Genomic DNA, 21637 nt, shown 5'->3' with positions numbered 1-21637 from the left:
TAAATGTTTGTGTGTTTGTGTATCTTTGTGAGTGTTTGTGTATGTCTTTGTGTCATTGTGTGTCTGTGTGTGTGTGTGTGTGTGTGTGTGTATATGTGTGTGTGTGTGTGTGTGTGTGTGTGTGTGTGTGTGTGTGTGTGTGTGTGTATATATATGTTGTTGTGTATGTGTGTTTGTGCCTTTGTGTCTTTGTGTATGCGGCTTTCTGTTTGTGTGTGTTATTGTTTGTGTTTTGTTTATCTTTGTGTGTGTGTGTCTTTGCGTGTGTCTGTGTGTTTTGTGTGTATATTCATATATTGATGTGTTTGTGAGTGTCTTTGTGTGTGTTTGTGTCTTTGAGTGTGTTTGTTTCTTTTTGTATACGGCTTTGTGTTTGTTTATGTTAATGTTTGTGCTTGTGTATCTTTGTGTGTGTGCTTTTGTGTTTGTGAGTGCTTAAGTCTGTTTGTGTGTTTGTGTCCTTGTGTATGCGGCTTTGTGTTTTTGTTTGTCTGTGTATCTTTGTGCTTGTGTTTTGTGTGTGTGTGCGTGCGTGCGTGTGTGTTTGTGTTTTTGTGACATGTCAGGACACAAATCTTTATAATGACATGGGTATGACACAGGTATTACAAAAAGGAGGTGAAATATAAAGACATTGGTGACGTCCTCATTTCTCAACAAGCTTATAACCTCCTAGGGCCTGAGAGTTCACATACGTGGACAGCACATTTTTAGCTCTTAAGTGGCTATTTAAAATACTTTGAATGTTTTATATTTTGTTACAGAAATACAGGGCCCTATCATACACCCGGCGCAATGTGGCGCAAGGCGCGGCGCAATAGTCTTTTGCTACTTTAAGCTTGGCGCAAGGGTCATTTTGAGGTGTTGCAACCTATCATTGGGAAACATCCATACACACTCATTCACACACATACACTACAGACAATTTAGTTTATTCAATTCACTCAAACCAGTGACCTTCTTGCTAACCGCTGAGCTACCGTGTCGCCCAACTATACTTCAGATGTTTTTAATTTATTGATTTGCCTAATTTGATGTATTTAAAGATCCATGAAATGTTTAGAAATGCGAATTTTTATTTGATGTTTGACGCAATCTCAACCCCAACACGAAGAGAGGGCAGGACATGGTGTAGCCCCTCCCCTTTTTAAAAAGCAGCCAATAGCGTTTTGTTTTTATCTCCGCTCTGCCAGTGAGAGTGGTTGAGCTCAAACGCATCAAATGAAAAGCAAATGAGAAGCGTCTTGAAGGGGGCGGGGCATGTCAGATAAAGAGCATTTGATTGGTCATGATTTAACGAGAAACTGAATTATAAGGTCATATGAAGAAAACCGTTGATCCATTTTGGTGGAAGTGACAAACTACAAGCTTTACATGTTTATATTAGTTTTATATCTTCAACACAAAATTTGTCACTGTTTTAAAGCACACTAGATTATAGATATCCTAAAAACTAACAATACTAATACTAACATCCAAAAAAAAGTATAATTTCATCGCACCTTTAAGATATATCTGAATTCCTACCAAAAACTTGAATCTGTACCGTGACCAAATAGATTATTAGCAGCTATTTTTCTAGCTGTAGGAGTGTAAGATTCCCCCGGTGTCCTGCTGTGTGATTGTGATAGACATAAAATGACTGGACAAACATCAGTGTGCGGCTGCCAAGTGTTACAGCGTGAGAATCTGCTGAGGAAGGACAATGAATGCATGGTGTTTTCCACGACTCCATTCACCAGAGAGCAGAGTTTCCCTATGATAACACAGCCGCCACTGGATATGTTTGTTCTCTGTCTGTAATAATTGTTCAGGCTAGTAAGGGATTTGGTATGCTGGCCTTCATGAGTTCAAATGGAAACTGCAATCCCAAAAAAAACTAAATGTCCACTTTTCCCGGTTTTATGAATGCTGCATAAAAACATTCAGGTTTAAGAATAAAATAAAGGAAGGAGAAAAGTTTACAGTAATTTTAGTCAAACAAAGTCATATTCCATATCAATATGAGAATAATTAATTATATTTTGAATTAGTTTTATCATATAAAACAAAATCTTATAGAAAATGCTTATACACAAAAGGCTTCATTATATTATAATATGCTATCTATAATATATAATTAAAGTGTAATAATATAATAATTATATATATGTTTTATTTATTTATGTTTGATCATGTTCAGTATTTTTCATTACATTACAGTTTTTGAATTTGGAGGGAAAATAATCTTTAAAAGTATTTATATATAAATAATTATTTGGTCACACTTTATTTTGATGGTCCGTTTGTTGAATTTAAGTTACATTGCATCTACATGCCAACTACTTCTCATTAGATTTGAGGTAGACTGTTAAGTTGTGGTTGGGGTTAGTGTAAGTTGAAATAGTTGGGGTATTTAGGCACAGACACCAGGTTGAGCACCCCCTGTTGATCTCACTAACACCACTTCCAACAGCAAACTAGTTTTCCCATGTGGTCTCCTATCCAGGTACTGATCAGGCTCAGCCCTGCTTAGCATCAGTGAGTAACCTGTCTTGGGCTGAAAGGTGATATGGCTGTGGCCATGTAGTAGTAGTAGTAGTAGTAGTAGTAGTAGTAGTAGTAGTAGTAGTAGTAGTAGTAGTAGTAGTAGTAGTAGTAGTAGTAGTAGTAGTAGTAGTAGTAGTAGTAGTAGTAGTAGTAGTAGTAGTAGTAATAATAGTAGTAGTAGTAGTAGTAGTAGTACTTTAAATACTATAATAAAGAAGCAAAAATATATTAAAATACATGTTTGTTAAAAAGTATTCCCAAATTATTTCTATTAGCAAACAAATTTATTCATTTATTTATTTTTTTTACTTTATTACTGTGTTTAAAAAGTATAATAAAAGCCTCAACAGTCACCAGATCTCAATTCAATAGAGCACCTTTGGGATGTGGTGGAATTGTAGATTCGCATCATAGATGTGCAGCTGAAAAATCTGCAGCAACATCATGATGCTATCATGTCAAAATGGACTAAAATATCTGAGAAATATTTCCAGTACCTTGTTGAATCTATGCCACGAAGGATTAAGGCAGTTCTGAAGGCACAAGGGGGTCCAACCCGGTACTAGTAAGCTGTACCTAATAAAGTGGCCGGCGATTGTATATCTTTTTTTTTTTTTTTTGAGAGGAAATAGCTGCGAAATAATAGTAAAATGGTATAAAAATTCTCCCAAAAATAAGCTTGGCCTTTAGTTAAAACATTTTCATGCACTGTATGTACATACCGATATATTTCTCTGTTGATGTGTCTTTTTAAATACTCGTGCATTAATTCTTTGGAGCTTGTCTATTCATTTGATTGTACATCATTGTCTGAGCGCTCTCATGTTTGAACAGTTATTCTTGTGTAAAACAGGATCAGTTTCAGCAATGCTTTCATCATTAGCCGGACGGAAGGGCTAGTACTGTACAGTATGTATTTTAGTGTTACTTAACAGAAGGAAACTTGTGCAACTATTGTAAACCCCACCCCAAACGAATAGTTTCCAAAACATACAGAAATGTTGTCTTGTTTCGTGGGTATGTTTATTAATTAATGAACTCTTTTAATGTGTATGTTTTAATACAATGTGCATGGTTTTTTATTGTTTGTTTGTTTTTCCTAAGTGCGCACTGCTTGTCTTTGCAGAAGGGATTCACTCCACTGCATGTTGCAGCCAAATACGGGAAGATGGAAGTTGCTAACTTACTGCTACAGAAGCGAGCACCGCCTGACGCAGCTGGAAAGGTACTATAAAAATCTCCATTTGCACTAATGATTGTAGGTTTATGACCTTTAAAGTGCCTTTATTATGCTATTACAGCATCACCTCATTTCTCAGGCCCCATTTACACTAATACGTTTTAGTTTTAAAACAATGTTTTAGAATGAAAACGATCCACATGCACTCAGGCATTTCTGAACAGCTCCCCGTCCACACTGTACAGCGGAAAATGCACATCACGTGACCACACACACACACACTCTGGCATGTGCTGCAGCGTATGTGCGCGTCTGAGCTCCAGCCAGTCAGCCTTTGAGCATAGAACCCCAGGTGAGAGCTGTGCATGTTGGACAGTTCCTCAAGGATCTACCGCTGGATCTAATCTCACTATAGTTGTTAAACGGGATATTTAATTCATCTTGTTGTCTATATCTAACCACATATTTCCCGATTTTGGTCTTTTGAATCTATTACTTGTTCTCAAGTAAATCGTTTTGGCTGAACGCAAATATTTATTTATTAATTTTTGTAACCACATAATACATGTAATTTATGCATTAGTTATAAATATGCAGCTACACGATGCCTTAACATTTTTAGGGCTCTATTTTGACGGTCCATGCGCAGAGCGCAAAACGCAGGGCGCAAACTCTTTCAGGGTGTGTCAGAACGCATTTTTGCTAATTTACAGACAGGAAAATCCGCTTTGCGCCAAGGTGCATGGGCTAAAAGGGTTGAGTTAATTTTCTTAATGAGTTATAGGTGTGTTTCGAGAATAAACCAATTAGAGTCTCACCTCCCATTACCTTTAAGAGCCAGCTGCGTCGCGCCAAGAGCGCATTCGCTATTTACAGGTGGCAAAGTAAGTCTAAGTGGAAAAAATGAGCATTTCACAAGCAAACAGTTAACAGTTAACAGTTTTTTAACAGAAAACTGTTAAACAGAGCATCTACTGCGTGAGAATGAGAGATAATGGAACTACTTTCACAGTCGCTCTTGGATAGGGAAACCTTTACGCACAGACATCAATTAGTCTATAAATAATTAATTTCGTTTGTTAAGCTCAAAGATTTGTTTCAAAACTATTTCTAAATTCAGTTCTAATTTCTAGCAAACGAATAAATGAACAATAATAACAAAGTGTGCTCAAAATACTGAGTTATTTCCAAATACACCTGCCATGCCCCATATGGTCTAAAACCTGACATATGGGCAAATCTAAGCTTGTTTTTAATAAAACAAATATAAATATGGATATAATAAATAATATTGCTAATAATAATAACATTATACAAAAGCAAATTGTTATGAATGAACTGAAAAAGCCTCCCGAGATGAAGAAGGCATAAAAGCAGTGATTTTTCATATTTATGTAGGCTAGAAAATAATATGTTTTGTAATATTTTAATCCTTTATATTTATAACCTATATCTATTCTTTTCATATCCTATATATATCCTTAATATTTAAATTTTTTCATATGTAAAGATATTTGCCTATTGCTCTCTTGTGTGTATTAAGCAGTGTGTAAGCGAGGCGCAACTCTGCGGCGGAGTTTAGACCGTGTTAGTTTTGGTCTAATGAAAAATCTATTATAGTTTCTTAAAATAGCGACGCACCAGCGGTCCACCTCAGAACGCCTTCCTTTTTAGACCAAAACGCCTATGGGTGCACAAATGAGCGCTAATGCAACTGCTATTTAAACAGCGTAGCGCAACGCCTCAAAACAACTCTTGGGCCAAGCTGAAACTACCAAAAGACTACTGCGCCACGCCTTGCGCCACACTGCGCCGGGTGTATGATAGGGCCCTTAGTGTCTGTTAAGTTGCTAATATCAGAATGAAAATTCACCTTGTATCATGTTTTCTAAAAACAGGCCTTAAAATTACATTCTGGGACAGCCCCTTAATATTGAGGTAAAAGCCTCAATCAGATAGGCGAATGTCTGCAGCCCTGCCTCCGTTTTCAGATGTCTCCGTTTCCCCCGTCCATACTAACACGGAGCAGCAACGTTTTAAAATAAAAACGGCCTCTTCAGCGTCAGAAGTTCATTCATTCATTTTCTTGTCGGCTTAGTCCCTTTATTAATCTGGGGTCACCACAGCGGAATGAACCACCAACTTATCCAGCAAGTTTTTACGCAGCGGATGCCCTTCCAGCCGCAACCCATCTCTGGAAAAAGCGTCAGAAGTTTCATTCACAAATGTGTTGTGTCTAATTTTATTCTCTTTATCGAATCACTGATTGATTTATGAGAGCACCTGTTACACACACGCCCCCCTGTTTGAGCACTTGTCCAATAATAGCTGTATGTTTATGTGTGTGTGTGTGCTTTTAGAGTGGACTAACACCACTGCATGTTGCTGCACACTATGATAACCAGAAAGTGGCTCTTCTTCTGTTGGACCAAGGAGCGTCTCCACATGCAGCAGCAAAGGTATCACAAAACGACCACACGCAAACTCAACCACATACAGTTAAAGTCAAAATTATTCACCCTTCTGTGATTTTTTTTTCTTTTTTTATATATTTCCTAAATGATGTTTAACAGAAAATTTTCACAGTATTTCTGACTATATTTTTTCTTCTAGGGAAAGTCTGATTTGTTTTATTTTGACTAGAATAAAAGCTTGCCTAATTTACCTAGTTAAGTCTTTAAATTGTACATTAAGCTGAATTCTAGTGTCTTGAAAAAATATATAGTAAAATATTATCTACTGTCATTGTGCCAAAGATAAAATAGATCAGTTATAAGGAGTTAGTTAATAAAACTTAGGGGAAATTGGGGGAAAATATACAGGGGAGGGGGGTAATAATTCAGGAGGGCTTGTCATTCTGACTTCAACTGGATATACAGAAATGAAGAAACAAGGCCAAGGCTGCATACAAAACCACCTCCACCCCACATTCTTGATCATTCTCGTCATATTACTTCTAGTCCACCCACTGAAGCCACAAAGGACAGTAAAATTGAACAATTTTATCACTTTGAAAAAAAGGAAGTTCTCCAAAACTGATGCGCTTCAGTTGTTGATGTTGTTTTGAAACACTTAAAGGTACAGTTCACCCATAAATAAAAAGTTATTTATTCATAAACAAGACAAGGCAAGTTTATTTAAATGGCACATTTCATACACAATGGTAATTAAAAGTGCTTTACATAAATAGGAATAAAAAAACAAGTATGAACAAAGAATAAAAATGATTAAAAACAGATCAAATGTCGGTGCCAATAGCCTAGTGGTTAAGTGCGCCGACATATGGCACCATGGTGCTCACAGCTACCCAAGTTTGATTCCCAGCTCGAGGTCCTGTGCCGATCCTTCCCCTCTCTTTGCTCCCAATTGCTTTCCTGTCTTTCCTCCACTGTCCTATCTAATAACGGTGAAAAACCTTTATAATTGTAAAAAAACTGATCAAACGTAATAAAACAAGTTTTAAAAGGATGAAAATGAAAAGAAAGACACAATTGCGATCTGTGGGACGTAGCACAGTGCTCATTCAGGCACTGCTAAACAGATGTGGTTTAAGTCTTGATTTGAATGTGCATAATGTTGGAGCTCATCTGATCATTTCTGGAAGCTGGAAGGAGGAGGGGGGGGTAATAGCTGAAGGCCGATTCACCCTGCTTTGACTGAACTCTTGGAAATTCTAATTTACTTGATCCTAAACATCTAAGGGATCCATTAGTTTTGTATTCAGTCATCATGTCTGTAATGTATTGAGGTCCTAGGCCATTTAGTGATTTTTAGACAAGTAATAATACTTTAAAATCTATTCTGATAGAATACCCAACCCAATTCACACCAAAACATTTTTAAAATTGTTTTAATTGTTTAAACTGAGCTGAAACAGCACAAATCATGTAATATTTTGGGACAGTGTATTTGTTTTATGTTCAATCCACTTACAATTTGTTAAGTATAAATCAATCAATAACTAATCACACTCCACTAAGGAAAAGTGCAGCTTGACTTTTCTTTGAAATATCTTCTCCGATAAAAAAGAAAGCCACAAATAAACTTTCATTCTTGGTTGAATTATAGCTTTAAATATTAGTGTTTTTTACTATAGGCGTGTCTAATTTATGTTTTAGAGCGAATTGTTTACCACAGACAGTATTTTTCTCTTACCAAAAAACAACAACAAAAAAACAATTAATCAGTTTTTTTATTAGTTCTATATTAATTTATAGACAACCCAATTCACACCAACATTTTTTTAATTATTTAAAATGAGCTGAAACAACACAAATCTTGTAATATTTTGGAACAATTTATATGTTTTATGTTCAATCCACTTAAATTAATAAATAAATAAAAATAAATACACACTAGTAAGGGAAAGTGCAGCTTGACCACTTTTCAAAACATCTTCCCCTGTAAAAAAGAAAGCCACAAATAAAGTGATATTCTTGGGTGAATTATAGCTTTGATAATTAGCATTTTCACTCACTCAAAGACAGCCTCTGGGACTTGTCATGATTTCTCTCTGATCTGCCAGTCAGTTCTGAGACCTGTGCAGGAAATGATTGCGACTCCAAACAAGATTAAACGCTTTCATCAAGCTTCAGCTAGTGGCAAATTGTGACCTCAGCCTGGAATCATCTGACAAAAAAAGCAGTTTCTGTTATGAAACTTAGAAAGCCGCCTCGCTGTCTACTGCCTACAGAAGCAGTTACCCAGATAACAGTGAATGTTCTCATAACTTTAAATTCAAATCGTCACAGGAAAAAAAGTGGACCATTTTGTGTTAATACTTGTTTAAAAATAGATAATAATTTTATAAAATAGCAAATAATGTTATAAAATCATAATAATAACACTGTGATAAGCATATTTAGAATGACATATACAATTGAAGTCAAAATTATTTGCCCTCCTCTAAATTTATTTAGATTTTTCAAATATTTTGCAAATTATATTTAATGGAGCGATTAAATTTTTCATAGTATTTCCTATAATATTTTTTCTTCTAGAGAAAGTTTTAGTTGTTTTATTTTGGCTAGAATAAAAGTAAAAAAAAAAAATTTTAAACCGTTTTAAAGTCAATATTATTAGCCCCCGTTTTCCCCATTGTCTACAGAACAAATATTTTTAACAGTATACAATTACTTGCCTAATTACCCTAACTTACCCAAAGTCCCGTTAAGGCAAGTCATTTTAACAGAGTCTGGCTGCAGACATGATGCAGTTTCAGAGTGATGCAATCGCAGCCGCTCATGCGCATTTGAGCACGTTTATTCTTGTGCATGCGCACTTTGCAGCGGGTCAAAGACGGAAATACGCCATAATACGGTTTACAAACTAAAGATACGACAGATAAAAGAACTACCTATGTATCTATACACATAATTATGTCACGAGGTAGCCTGTAAACTCTTAATTATAAAAAGATTTAGGTCTTATACACTTTTCAACCTGAAAGTGTATCAAAGTGTAAAAGAAAGTGACCGGTTTGCTGATGAAAGCGAGGGCCGTGAGGGAGAGGGGTGAGTGTAGCGGATGAAAGTGAAGACCGGGGGGTTCGCTTACTATTCTGCTGCCTAAAGCAGGTCGCACACCAGAAGCACCGCTCGGCGCCGCGACACGGCGGGCACATGACAGGTTAAAGTATCGCACACCAGACGCGCACATTCGAATGATTTTTAACATGAAACTAATCAGATGGCGCTCTGTGGCGCGGCTGAAAAATTAACTGCTTCCTGAGTTGTGGGTGGGCGCCGGTGTGTGTATCCTGATAGAAACCTATGTTTAGAATTCTAAAATACATGGCGCTGCGTGGCGCGGCGCCGAGCGGCGCTTCTGGTGTGCGACCTGCTTAAGACAGCCGCCTAGGTCGCCTCTATGCACGCACCGTCCCTAAACACAGGTCGGCCACTGCAGAGAAAAAAAAAAAACTGCAACAGCGTTATTTGCGTAGTTTTTTTTTAACGTGTTGAATATTTAAAATTAATCACATGCGTTACCGCGCTAATTTTGACAGCACTACTATATATAAATACACTTTTGTTTTACTTTTCATCTGCACAAAGGCCCATGGTAACCTCCTCCTGTGCTGTTTTATTAACCTGCAAGTTTTTTTGACGTATAATGTAGATCATACAGTACTGTATGCTTCTCAAGCTCTATGATGAGTGTCATTCATGCCTGGTGCACTCAGAAGACAATCGCCTGTGGTATCATGTCATTTTGTTTTTGATTGTCAGCATGATGTAGGCCTATTTATAATAATATTCATACAGTATAGTTATAATGATATTTATACATGATCAAACTAGTGTGCAACTTACTAAGCAAAACTAGTACTAAAGTTATTTTACATTTGGTTTTGTAGTTCGGGCTTAAATACATTTTTGTTGCAGTTTTTAATCGTTTAAGTTCATTTGATTGACTATATATAAGTCAGTGGATACTATTGATGCATTTATTGGGTAAAATTTCTTCTGTCATTCAATGTGTTTTGGTCATTATCAATGCACTGGCACTTATAGTGAGCATGAGCTGCAGCAAAAATAGACCCAGCGCTGAAACTATCGCGGCACTGCTGCTTCAGCAACGCTCATGCCTCGTGCTGACACGCTGCTTCTGTGTGCGGTATGAAAGCTCTAATATGTTAACATGGATGCCGAAAAACACGCTCTGCTCACATGCCGCTCACGTTTGCAGTGTGAAACAGGCTTTATGTGGATATATTACTTATGTCTGTGAAGCAAGCATTCACTGAGATTCCACATTCCAGTGTGTTTCAAATTCCACATTCCTCCCCCTAAGAAACATCAGCCTATATCGATCCCTGATTGGCTCCTGTACTAGTAGACGGGGCTTTATTCGCCAAATTGACCGTTTCACTTTTCTCCATTCAAAACTATATGAGTGACTTGTCTTATGTATTCTCCAGTCTTTGACTTGCCTAATTAACCTAGTTAAGCCTTTAAATGTCACTTTAATCTGAATATAGCATCTTGAAAATTTCTAGTAAAATATTATGTATTGTCATCATGGCAAAGATGAAAGAAATCAGTTATTAGAATTAGAAAATAAAGAATTATTAGAAAGAGTTAAGTTATTATTAAATTAGACATTGGGGAAAAATATAAAGTGGGGCTAATAATTCAGTAGGGATAATAATTTTGACTTCAACTGTAAGTAAAATTCTAAATGTATACCTGACAATTGATTTTTTGTTTGTGTCGTTTGAACTTGGAACAGCTAGTCCACGTGTTTATGCTTTTGAACTATTTGGAGTTGTTTTGTCCACCCTGAAAGGGCTTAGTGTAAACCCTGAACAAACACAGTGACCCAGATACTGCTTTTGTTCCTCATCAACGATCAGCAGCCAAAACCTGGCATGTGGAGAACACTAACTGACTTGCAGTTTGGATGGAAACGCTCTCCATTGACCTCACTGGCTGACACCTCAGCGTTTGTTAGCTGTTAAAGAAACAAAATCTTTCTTTCTTTCTTCAGGCTGCTTTTTTTCCCCTCTACCTTTCAGGAATCATTCCACTGTCAGTCTGTGAGGTTAGCGGCAAAGCTCTGCTGTCAACATGTTTCTGTTTTGGAAATGCCATAAATCTTCCTTTTTTTAAATTGTTTTAGTTTGGTTTTGGTGGTTTGGCAGCATGTGGTTCAATGCTGTGTAGTGCTGGACATGAAAAAAGTCTAATATATACAGTACAGTGCTCTGCATAATTGAATACAGCCCATTTTGAAAATTAATATTTTTTCTCAGTGAATATAGGCAATGTATTTTGGTACATTTTAACAAAAAAGAATTATTAAACAGATATATTTATTAAAATAATATTTTAGTCACCAAACATTTAGAAATTGAAAGTTAATACAATTAATAATTATAATAATAATTAAATTAAAGCTAAATATTGCAAAAAAAATGACAACCTACAAAATTTCAAATACATTTTTTCAATATTTTTGTTTCTCTTGATTTTTCCTCTTTTTAAAACTTGTATTGAATATTTTTCTATAACATATACATTTGGCATGTTCTCCCTGCGTTCGCATGGGTTTCCTCCGGGTGCTCCGGTTTCCTCCACAGTCCAAAGACATGCAGTACAGGTGAATTGGGTAGGCTAAATTGTCCATAGTGTATGAGTGTGTGAATGATTGTTTGTGGGTGTTTCCCAGAGATGGGTTGTGGCTGAAAGGGCATCTGCTGTGGAAAAACGTGCTGGATAAGTTGGCGGTTCATGCCGCTGCGGCAACCCCAGATTAATAAAGGGACTAAGCCGACAAGAAAATGAATGAATGAATGAATGAATATAAATTTGGGTGTACTAGTTTTTGGACCGTCATCGTAAGCTATTTTGTTAGATGAGCTCCAGATTTGGCTTCAGTACTGACTGAGCTAATGTATATGCACAAATATATAACATTGTATAGCTTCTTAAAAATATGAATTTAAAAGATAGATCTGTAAGTGGTGTACACATATATGCTGAGCACTGTACATTTACAGTTGAAGTCAGAATTATTAGCCCCCGTTTGATTTTCTCTTTTTCTTTTTAAATATTTCCCAAATTATGTTTAACAGAGCAAGGAAATTTTCACAGTGTGTTTGATAATATTTTTTCTTCTGGAGAAAGTCTTATTTGTTTCATTTCGACTATATTAAAAGCAGTTTTTTAATAAAAGTGGCACCATTTTAAGGACAATATTATTAGCCCCTATTTTTTTTTCAATAGTCTACAGAACAAATGTGCTGAATAAATCTCTCTGTTAAACAGCAATTGAAGGAAAAAAAAAATTAACAAGAGGACTAATTCAGGGGGCTAATAATTCTGACTTTAGCTATATATACACAGTACATTTCTAAAAAAAAATAGTTATAAGAAATGAATAGAAATAACTATATAATTACAAAGTTATTCAATCATAAATTAATTAATTAATTTATTTATTTATTTTTCTGAATTCTAGATAAACAAAATAATATGAAATTACTTTTTAGGGCCCTATATATTCTAATAATTATAATAATGCCAAATGTTAGGGTTACATTTTAAATGACAAGTTTAAATTAATGATATATTTAACAGTTTAAAGTAGAATTCTGCAGTTGAGGTATTTCTATTTTATTTAACATCCCGAAAATTGTTGTTTATCTACAATGTATATTTGCTCAGTGATATCAAATCATATTTTAGATTATGTTAATACTAATTATTTATATCATTTTAGGATGCTATTATTTTAAGAATTAAAAATGTTGTCCAAACATTTTTGATTGAACCCATATGCATACATTTTAATGGTGTAAATTAATAAATGTGAGTTGGTTCAGTAATGCAAAATAATAATATTATATTTGACTTATATGAATCAATCTATTTATATGCTGCCTCTATTTTTCAGTGCATTTACTCTGAAATAGCTTTAAATGACGATGTAAAATATACCATATACTGTACATTATATACCATATGAGATATTAAAAAAAAAGAAAACATTTTTTTTTTTATAAAAAATGGTAAAGAACTAAGAAAATAACTATTATTTTGACTATTTTGACTGGATTATATTGACCTACTCCCTGTTGTATTGTAAAGCACAATAATTAAATTACAGTCAAACTATCCAGTATAATATATAGTATACAATTACAAATACATACATTCATTCATTCATTTTTCTTCGGCTTAACCTCTGCAGTCGCCAACTTATCCAGCATATGTTTTACTCAGCAAACAGACAACAAGTACAGTAAATAGCAGGGTCAGAATGTGGTAAAGTCTGAAAACGTGGTAAAAATCTGTGGGTTTAGGGAAGGCAGTGATCGAGTCAATCTGTGCTTTTGAAAACACTATTGATTGGGTGTAAGAAAGGGGGTGATTGGGTCAATCGGTGCTTTTGAAAACACTATCGGTTGGGTTTAGGCAAGGGTGTGGGTGGGGTTATCGGTCATTTGACATTGGCCTCTGGATATACGCAAGAACAGCAGCCGCAAATGGCACCCGCAAACAAAATTTGAGATCTCAAAAAGCGTACACAGCGGCCTCTGGTGGATTCGTGAAATCACAAATTGAAAAAAAATTTAGCTCTGGGGACATATTTCGCAATCTCCAGAAATGTATAAGGGGTACGTATCAATAATGAGACTGGGTTGAACTGCATTAATCAGTGTTAAATTATTTCATTTTGCCTAATTCATTTCATATTGTTCGCATGGTTTAAAAAATCATAGGATATTCCAAAGGAAACCGCTATCCAATATATTCTTTTTTGGTGATTTCCATCCCTTGTTTTCCTCTTTAGAATGGCTATACTCCACTGCACATCGCTGCCAAGAAGAACCAGATGGAGATCGCCACCACGCTGCTAGAGTACGGAGCCGATACCAACGCCGCCACACGGCAGGGCATCAGTCCTCTGCATCTGGCAGCACAGGAGGGCAATGTGGACATGGTGACACTGCTGCTCGCCCGCGAAGCTGCCGTCAGTCTGGGAAACAAGGTGAAACAGGAGCTCACTTACTGTATTTAGAATATATCTACATGTAAAGAATATGTTTGTATGTGATATTGCTGTTTTAAAGTCTTGCAGAACTGGAGAAATGGCAAAGTTATGCGCCCTCTTATTTAATTCAAATATTTTGCGTGTGATTTTTAAGGGTTGTCAAATTAAGACTATTATTATCTTGTTCAGTGGAGAGTTGTGACCATTTACTGATGAATGAATGACTGATGTTTGCGTGATGTGTCACATCTGTGCAGTTCTATCACTAATTACTTTAATGACTGTCTGTATCAGAGTGGACTGACCCCTATTCACCTGGCGGCTCAAGAGGACAGGGTCAATGTATCTGAAGTGCTGGTTAATCATGGAGCCACTGTGGACCCCGAGACTAAGGTACTGAACACACAAACACATACACACACTTGTCTTATTGGTGACTTCTCTTTGACCGAAATGATTTTTATACTGCAAACTGTATAATTTAGCTTGCACACATGCACAACCACACACACATACACACTAGAGGTGTGAACCTACACTGGTCTCATGGTTCGGTTTGGTTCGGTTACGATTATCATGCTATCCATTCTGTTCAATTCGATGTCTCAGAGCATCACGGTGCATTGACGATGCTTTCCATAAATGATTAGATTTTTTCTTCACAACACAAGAATATTTTTTTATTAAAAACTATAAATATATTAGCATTTATATACTATTTGTAATACAATTTTGTCCTTTAATACAAGCAGTAAGATGAGCTGTAATATGAATTATACCTTTAATTTGATCTGATCAAAGAAAACACTCTTTTTGAATGTATCAAACAAAACTCCAACACATGCACAGAACAATATGGACATGTAAAGCAAATAAACTAATGTACATATTATCCCGCTTGCTTTTTGAGCACTGTCAAACGAGATCTTATGCTGTGTTCACACCAGACGCGGAATGCACGGATAAATCGTGCTATTCGCACATAAATAGCCGCGTGAACATTTGAGTTTACTCGCTTCATTCGCGCGTCAAACCCCTCTTCATTCACGTGTCAAATTCACTTCAGAACAGACGCGGATTCGCGTTATGGACAGAGCTTCTGTCTGCCCGGTGACTCTAGCTTCATTGCTAAGTGGCTAACATGGATTTTATGAAGAAAATACAGTGTTTATGTACTTTATGAAGGCTGAAAAACAGCGTCAATACGTTCAGGGCCGTGTCTGAGTTCACTAGATCCTCTCAGAGGTGCATCCAGCTCTGTGAGCTCGTAAACTCCTCCAGAAACTCCAACCCAAGCTCATTCTGGAAACGTAGCCCCGCGGACGTTTCTGGAGACCGCGATTTACGTGGCCGGAGGTACGTAAAGGCCGCGTTTGTTTTTTTTCCGAGCGAATGCTGCGGGGCGGTGTGGCGCCGCTCCGCCCCTCCTCTTCGCGCTCGCCGGCCGACGGCTCGCCTCCGAGTGGAGGGCTTTCCAGACACAATCAGTTTGTCCGCCTAGCTCACAGCGTTGCGTCGGCGGAGTGGAGGCCCCGGACGCGGAGGAGGAGGAGCCGGCCGCGTTGGACGACGACCGGGATCGAGTCCGGGGAACGGCGGGTTCCGGAAATCAGGTAAGACGAAAAACGGAATCCGAAAAATAAGGGCGAGAACGCGGCGGGATCCGAAAACGCGGTCGAAATCGAAGACGGGGGCTTTTGCTTTTTTTTTTTTTTTTTTTGATCCGGTGGCTTTTCGTGCGAGAACGGCGCAGGCGCGAAAACAAAAAAACGCTCGAATACGTACCTCCCGGGACGTAAATCGCGGTCCGCAGAAACGTCCGCGGGGCTACGTTTCCACAATGAGCCCGGGTTGAGAAACTCAGTTTGATTAACTGTTGTCGGTGTCGGCTGGAGGATGTCCCCTGGGGCACCAACAACAGGTGCTACGTCACAATCCCACCCCCACAAGAGCAAGCTCCTGATTGGTAAACGCCGCGCAAATGTCCATTAAGTTCAGATTTTTTAATTCGAGCGATTCACACAAAATGCTCTATTCGCCCCGTGCCATTCGCACCTCAACATTGCCATCGTATCGCGCTGCAGGATATCTATTCACGCGTTTGCATTGACTTAACATGTAAATCACTCGCGCTTGACACTCCTTCCCGCGTCTGGTGTAAATACAGCATTACACCCCTATGATTGGTCATTGTCTTCACCCGTTCAACAGAAAGGGCTGCGATTGACCATAGAAATTAAAGCGCTGTTCACCAATGAGTGATTCGGAAAGAACAGCCGCGGTTACAGTTTATATACGCATAATACGCGATAATCACAGGTAATCCTTAATAGACGCAGTGGAGAAAAATTGCACCTCGGGCACGCTCATGTCTGGATCCACAAGTATCGTTTTAACAGCCAAGATGAAAGGAAAAGTTACCTCACAAACACGCCAGCGGGTCAAATGTCCAAAATGAGAGAGAGAGGCAGGGAGGGATTTTTACAGCATTTCTCCCTAGTAGTAAAATAGCGACTCGTGTGCTGTGCCTTCTTCAGTGTCAATGAAAGACTTTTCATCAAACTCACAAGCAATTGAACTGTACATAATTATCTCCCTTTTAAGTAGTAGGAGTGTGTTATTTACTCGCCCTCGCCTCCTTCGCCATAGTATTCTACTGCGACATTGCACATAGGAGATGAATGACATCTGTACGTAATAACCGGTTATGATTATTAATGAACCGATATCGAATTGTCCCCATCAGCATGGCGGTGCAGCGAAGAAACAATTAATTTTGACACTCCTAATACACACACAGATGTTCACAAGCACTTTTAAAAAATGTATTCCTCTGGTTGTCACACGATTCTTCAGAAATCATAATTATGTGATGATTTGATGCTCAAAATACATTTCTTATTATTATCACCAGGGTTGAAATCAGTTGTTCTGCTTTTTATTTTGGTGGATACTGTGGTATTGTACAAATAAACAAATGCAAGTTGCTTTTTTCTCTTTATGAATAATTTTGTTCAAAGCAAATATGAAAAGTAAAAGGTATTTCTCATTATTCAAAATGTTTTAATTATTAATAACTAGGATAATACATATTAATGATTAAACACCAACAGTAATTTAGTGTAACGGTGGAGGAAATCAACATGTTAAATGATTAATTATCGTAATGGATGACCCATTGACTTATTAAAACAGGTTTCCTTACTGGATGAATCAGTTTTTTTGGGGTAGATATATACATAGGCACACTATATGTGTTCAGTCCTGTCATTGGTCGTTAATACGCAAACATGGATTGGCCTCTGCTCAAGGTCGTTCAGTGCAGCTCTCAGGCGGTTTGAGAGACAGCAGCACACAGGAATCAATACAAACACAATGACCCACAGAAAATACTCTCTCACTGAGCACAGCCACTGAGAGACAACAAGAGCATTTCTACAAGAACTAGATACTTTTATGTTATGTGCCTCTAAAATCTACAATGACTATTTGATCCCACTTTATATTGTGGCCTTAACTAATATGTACTTACACATGAATAATAGTTTGTTATAATGTACTTATTGTGTAAAAACATGTATTTACTATGTACTTATGCTTGATTAAATACATGTGTGTAATTACATCTGTAATTAACTTTTGTTATTACATTTGTAAATGCACTGTTGACCATCCCTTTTACCTTAACCCACCCTTAAACCTACCCATGCCACCAAACCTGTCCATAACCCAACCCCTATCCCAACTCAAAAGCACCACAAGTGTTCTCAAATACATTATAAACACAGTAAGTAAATTGTATTTATTTTTTATGTAAGTACATAGTAGTTAAGGACACTTAATATAAAGTGGGACCGACTATTTTTTATACTGTATGTGAAAAGGCTTAATAATATGGCGTCATTGAGTTTTTAGGCAGGTAAGAGCAAATTTGAATTTATATTAAGGGGCTGTTGAATGTTTCATAATGATTAGATTTTTCAGCTAAAGTAGTTCCAGGCAGGTTTTGGCCGCATTAGAGTTCAGTATCCCTAAGCTGACGGACTTTACACTTTAACTACAAGTACACAAATATATGCACTCTCTCTATTCTCTCTATATGCACTTTGGTCGACTGAGGGTGTTTTAAATGTGCTATACAAATAATTTTGTATTGTATTGTGTTATTTATTTATTTATTTATTGTGTGTTAATAGAGATTATGGTTCTCCCACATTTTCAAATAAACAACAGAATAATACATAACATATATGTAGTAACAAAGTAATCGCTACAACCTTCATGTGAAATGTTTTATATCAGAATATCATACTGTCACATCGGTACTCTAAACATAAGGTTGAGGACAAATAACACCTGTCAGATATTTAGAAATACAACATCTAAATAAGGTCCTTACTGAGGTAACCATTATAAAAACAGAATGAAATACACTCACTGGCCACTTTATTAGGTACACATGTCCAACTGCTTGTTAACGCAAATTTGTAATCAGACAATCACATGGCAGCAACTCAATGCACTTAGACATGTAAACCTGGTCAAGATGATCTGCTGCAGTTCAAACCGGACATCCGCATGGGGAAGAAAGATGATTTAAGTGACTTTAAACGTGCCATGGATGTTGGTGCCAGACGGGCTGGTCTGACTATTTCTGCTGGGATTTTCACGCACAGCCATTTCTAGGGTTTACAGAGAATGGTCCGAAAAAAAGAAAATATCAAGTGAGCGGCAGTTCTGTGGTCGCAAATGCCTTGTTGATGCCAGAGGTCAGAGGAGAATGACCAGACTGGTTCCAGCTGATAGAAAGGCAACAGTAACTCAAATAACCACTCGTCACAACTGAGGTATGTAGAAGAGCCTCTCGAACACATTATACCTTGAGGCAGAGGGGCTACAGCAGCAGAAGACCTCACCAGGTATCACTCCTGTCAGCTAAAAACAGGAAACTGAGGCTACAATTCACACTGAGGAATGCTTTGTGCCGAAACGTCTGTCTTTTAATCACCTGTAAAATGTAAGTAAAATAAAAACAGTACAAAGCAATTGAGTGCGAATCATTACCTTTTTTTGAATAATAGCATCTATAAGATTGACGCACCAAACCAAAGAAGTAACTAAAAAAAAAACGCAAGCGCGCAGGGCAAACTTCAGTAACTCTACAATTCGCACAGGTCCACCAAAATTGGACAATAGAAGATTGTCTGGTCTGCCTGGTCTGATGAGTCTCGATTTCTGCCACCACATGCGGATGGTAGGGTCAGAATTTTGCATCAATAAAATGAAAACACAGTTCCATCCTGCCTTGTATCAACGGTTCAGGCTGGTGGTGGTGGTGTAATGCTATGGGGGATATTTCTTGGCACACTTTGGGCCCATTAGTAACAATTGAGCATCGTGTCAACGCCACAGCCTACCTGAGTATTGTTGCTGATCATGTCCAGCTCTTTATGACCACAGTGTACCCATCTTCTGATGGCTACTTCCAGCAGGATAACATGCCATTTCATAAAGTGCAAATCATCTCAGACTGGTTTCTTGAACATAATAATGAGTTCACTGTACTCAAATGGCTTACACAGTCACCAGACCTCAATCCAATAGAGCACCTTTGGGATGTGGTGGACCAAGAGATTCACATCATGAATGTGCAGCTAACAAATCTGCATCAACTGCGTGATGCTCTCATGTCAATATGGATCAAAATCTCAGAGGAATATTTCCAGCCCCTTGTTAAATCTACGCCCTGAAGGAAGGATTAAGAATGCAAAAGTTGGTCCAACCCAGTACTAGTAAGGTGTACCTAATAAAGTGGCCAGTAAGTGTAGATTATATCATCGCCACACCATTGTGTGTTCACGATTTTATAATAATTCATCAGCCTATTGTCAGTTGTTCTTTATATCGTGGTATTTTTAGGTGTGAATGATGCATGTGCTGTGGTAATGTTTCAGATGGGATATACACCGCTGCATGTGGCCTGTCACTATGGCAATGTGAAGATGGTGCATTTTCTCCTGAAGAACCAGGCGAAAGTCAACGCCAAAACTAAGGTAAATAAAACAGAAGTGATTTTGTTAAGTGTTTGAGGCTTTGGAACTGCGTTTATCTTATCACTGGTGTTCTGAAATAAAGATAATAATAATAAGAGCTCTGTTTCCCTCTCATGTTCAGAATGGATACACACCTCTCCATCAGGCTGCTCAGCAGGGTCACACACACATCATTAACCTGCTGCTGCAGCACGGAGCTTCCCCTAATGAGCTGACAGTGGTGAGTGTCTGAGTCTCTGCACATCTTCAAAACAACATCCCTCAAGACATTCTGAGGAGACGTTCGCTGTTACTTTTCAGCACATCAATGTTTTTTTTTTACTGTTGGCCTGTGAAATGAAGGAAAAAATATTATATATATCACGACACTATGATTAGGCTCATGTATAATTTTATTTTAATCTCTTTCAGAAAGTTATATTCTTAAAAGTTATGATTGTTTTTGTTTTCTCTATGAATTTCAGTCATAATGACCCCACAAAAAAGCTCATGTATTAAGGTCTTTGCACACTGAAGTCCAAAATTTTCATGTGCATATTCATATTCATTCATTCATTCATTTTCTTTTCGGCTCAGTCCCTCTGTTAATCCAGGGTTGCCACAGCGGAATGAACCACCATCTTATCCAGCACATGTTTTACGCAGCAGATGCCCTTATAGCCGCAACCCATCTCTGGGAAACATTTTCATATTCATATGCAAAAAAATTGTCACGTACACAATCCCTTCACACTGAGTTTAATGCGTATTAATTAATCCATTATGAAAAAACAAAACATATCTGGGTCAGTTCTAATGGTGACACTTCATTCTCCACTCTCTTTTCCAAAGTAGAAAAAGAAAGAGGAATAGGCTGCATATTTTGTTCATCCAATATAGGAAGAAGAGTTCAGCTCATTATCAAAGAGCTGCGCTGGATTATCCCTAAATGCAAACTTTATTTCAGGAAAACTGGAATTTTGATACATTGCTTGTGATACTTCAAACATTCACTCATGTAAACAAACGCTAAACAGAGAGACTGGCAATATCTACAGGGGAATTACCAACCCACGTCACACATGACGTCACAGCGTTTCAATCGTACATACCAATTGCAAAAAAAAACACAGGTTGCAATAGCAAACATTTTGTGTTGTGCGGTAGGATGCCAAAAACCAAAGTCCAAAACTAGAAAACTTAGCTTTTACCGTACACCACACTGCTTTTAATGCCAACCACAGACGTCTTTGGCTAACAGTCATCATAAGAGCTGAATGGAGTGAGGACCTAATTAAAAATGCTGGACTCTGCAGTTCGCATTTCATATCAGGTAAGTTCACGCTATGCTGAATCATACACATTACTCGTTTTTTGATTGCAGCAATGATTTCAG

The 21637-nt window shown here is 37.5% G+C and overlaps 1 protein-coding gene across 51 annotated transcripts in view; it reads left to right on the top strand.

Annotated features, from left to right (window-relative positions):
• Window positions 1–21637, top strand: part of ank3b (ankyrin 3b) — a 339224-nt gene that overhangs the window by 242801 nt on the left and 74786 nt on the right. For 39 of the 51 annotated variants that reach the window (XM_087274508.1, XM_087274497.1, XM_087274509.1 and 36 more), the window contains 6 exon segments: window positions 3656–3754; window positions 6070–6168; window positions 14009–14206; window positions 14504–14602; window positions 20164–20262; window positions 20384–20482. In XM_087274508.1, coding sequence (XP_087130634.1) covers window positions 3656–3754; window positions 6070–6168; window positions 14009–14206; window positions 14504–14602; window positions 20164–20262; window positions 20384–20482 — 693 coding nt within the window. 51 annotated transcript variants of the gene reach the window in all.

The sequence above is a fragment of the Danio rerio genome, chromosome 12, assembly GCF_052040795.2.
Source record: "Danio rerio strain M-AB ecotype USA chromosome 12, GRCz13ab, whole genome shotgun sequence".
NCBI lineage: Eukaryota > Metazoa > Chordata > Actinopteri > Cypriniformes > Danionidae > Danio > Danio rerio.
Note: the sequence above shows the minus strand (reverse complement) of the source record. Positions and strands in the feature narration are given on the sequence as shown.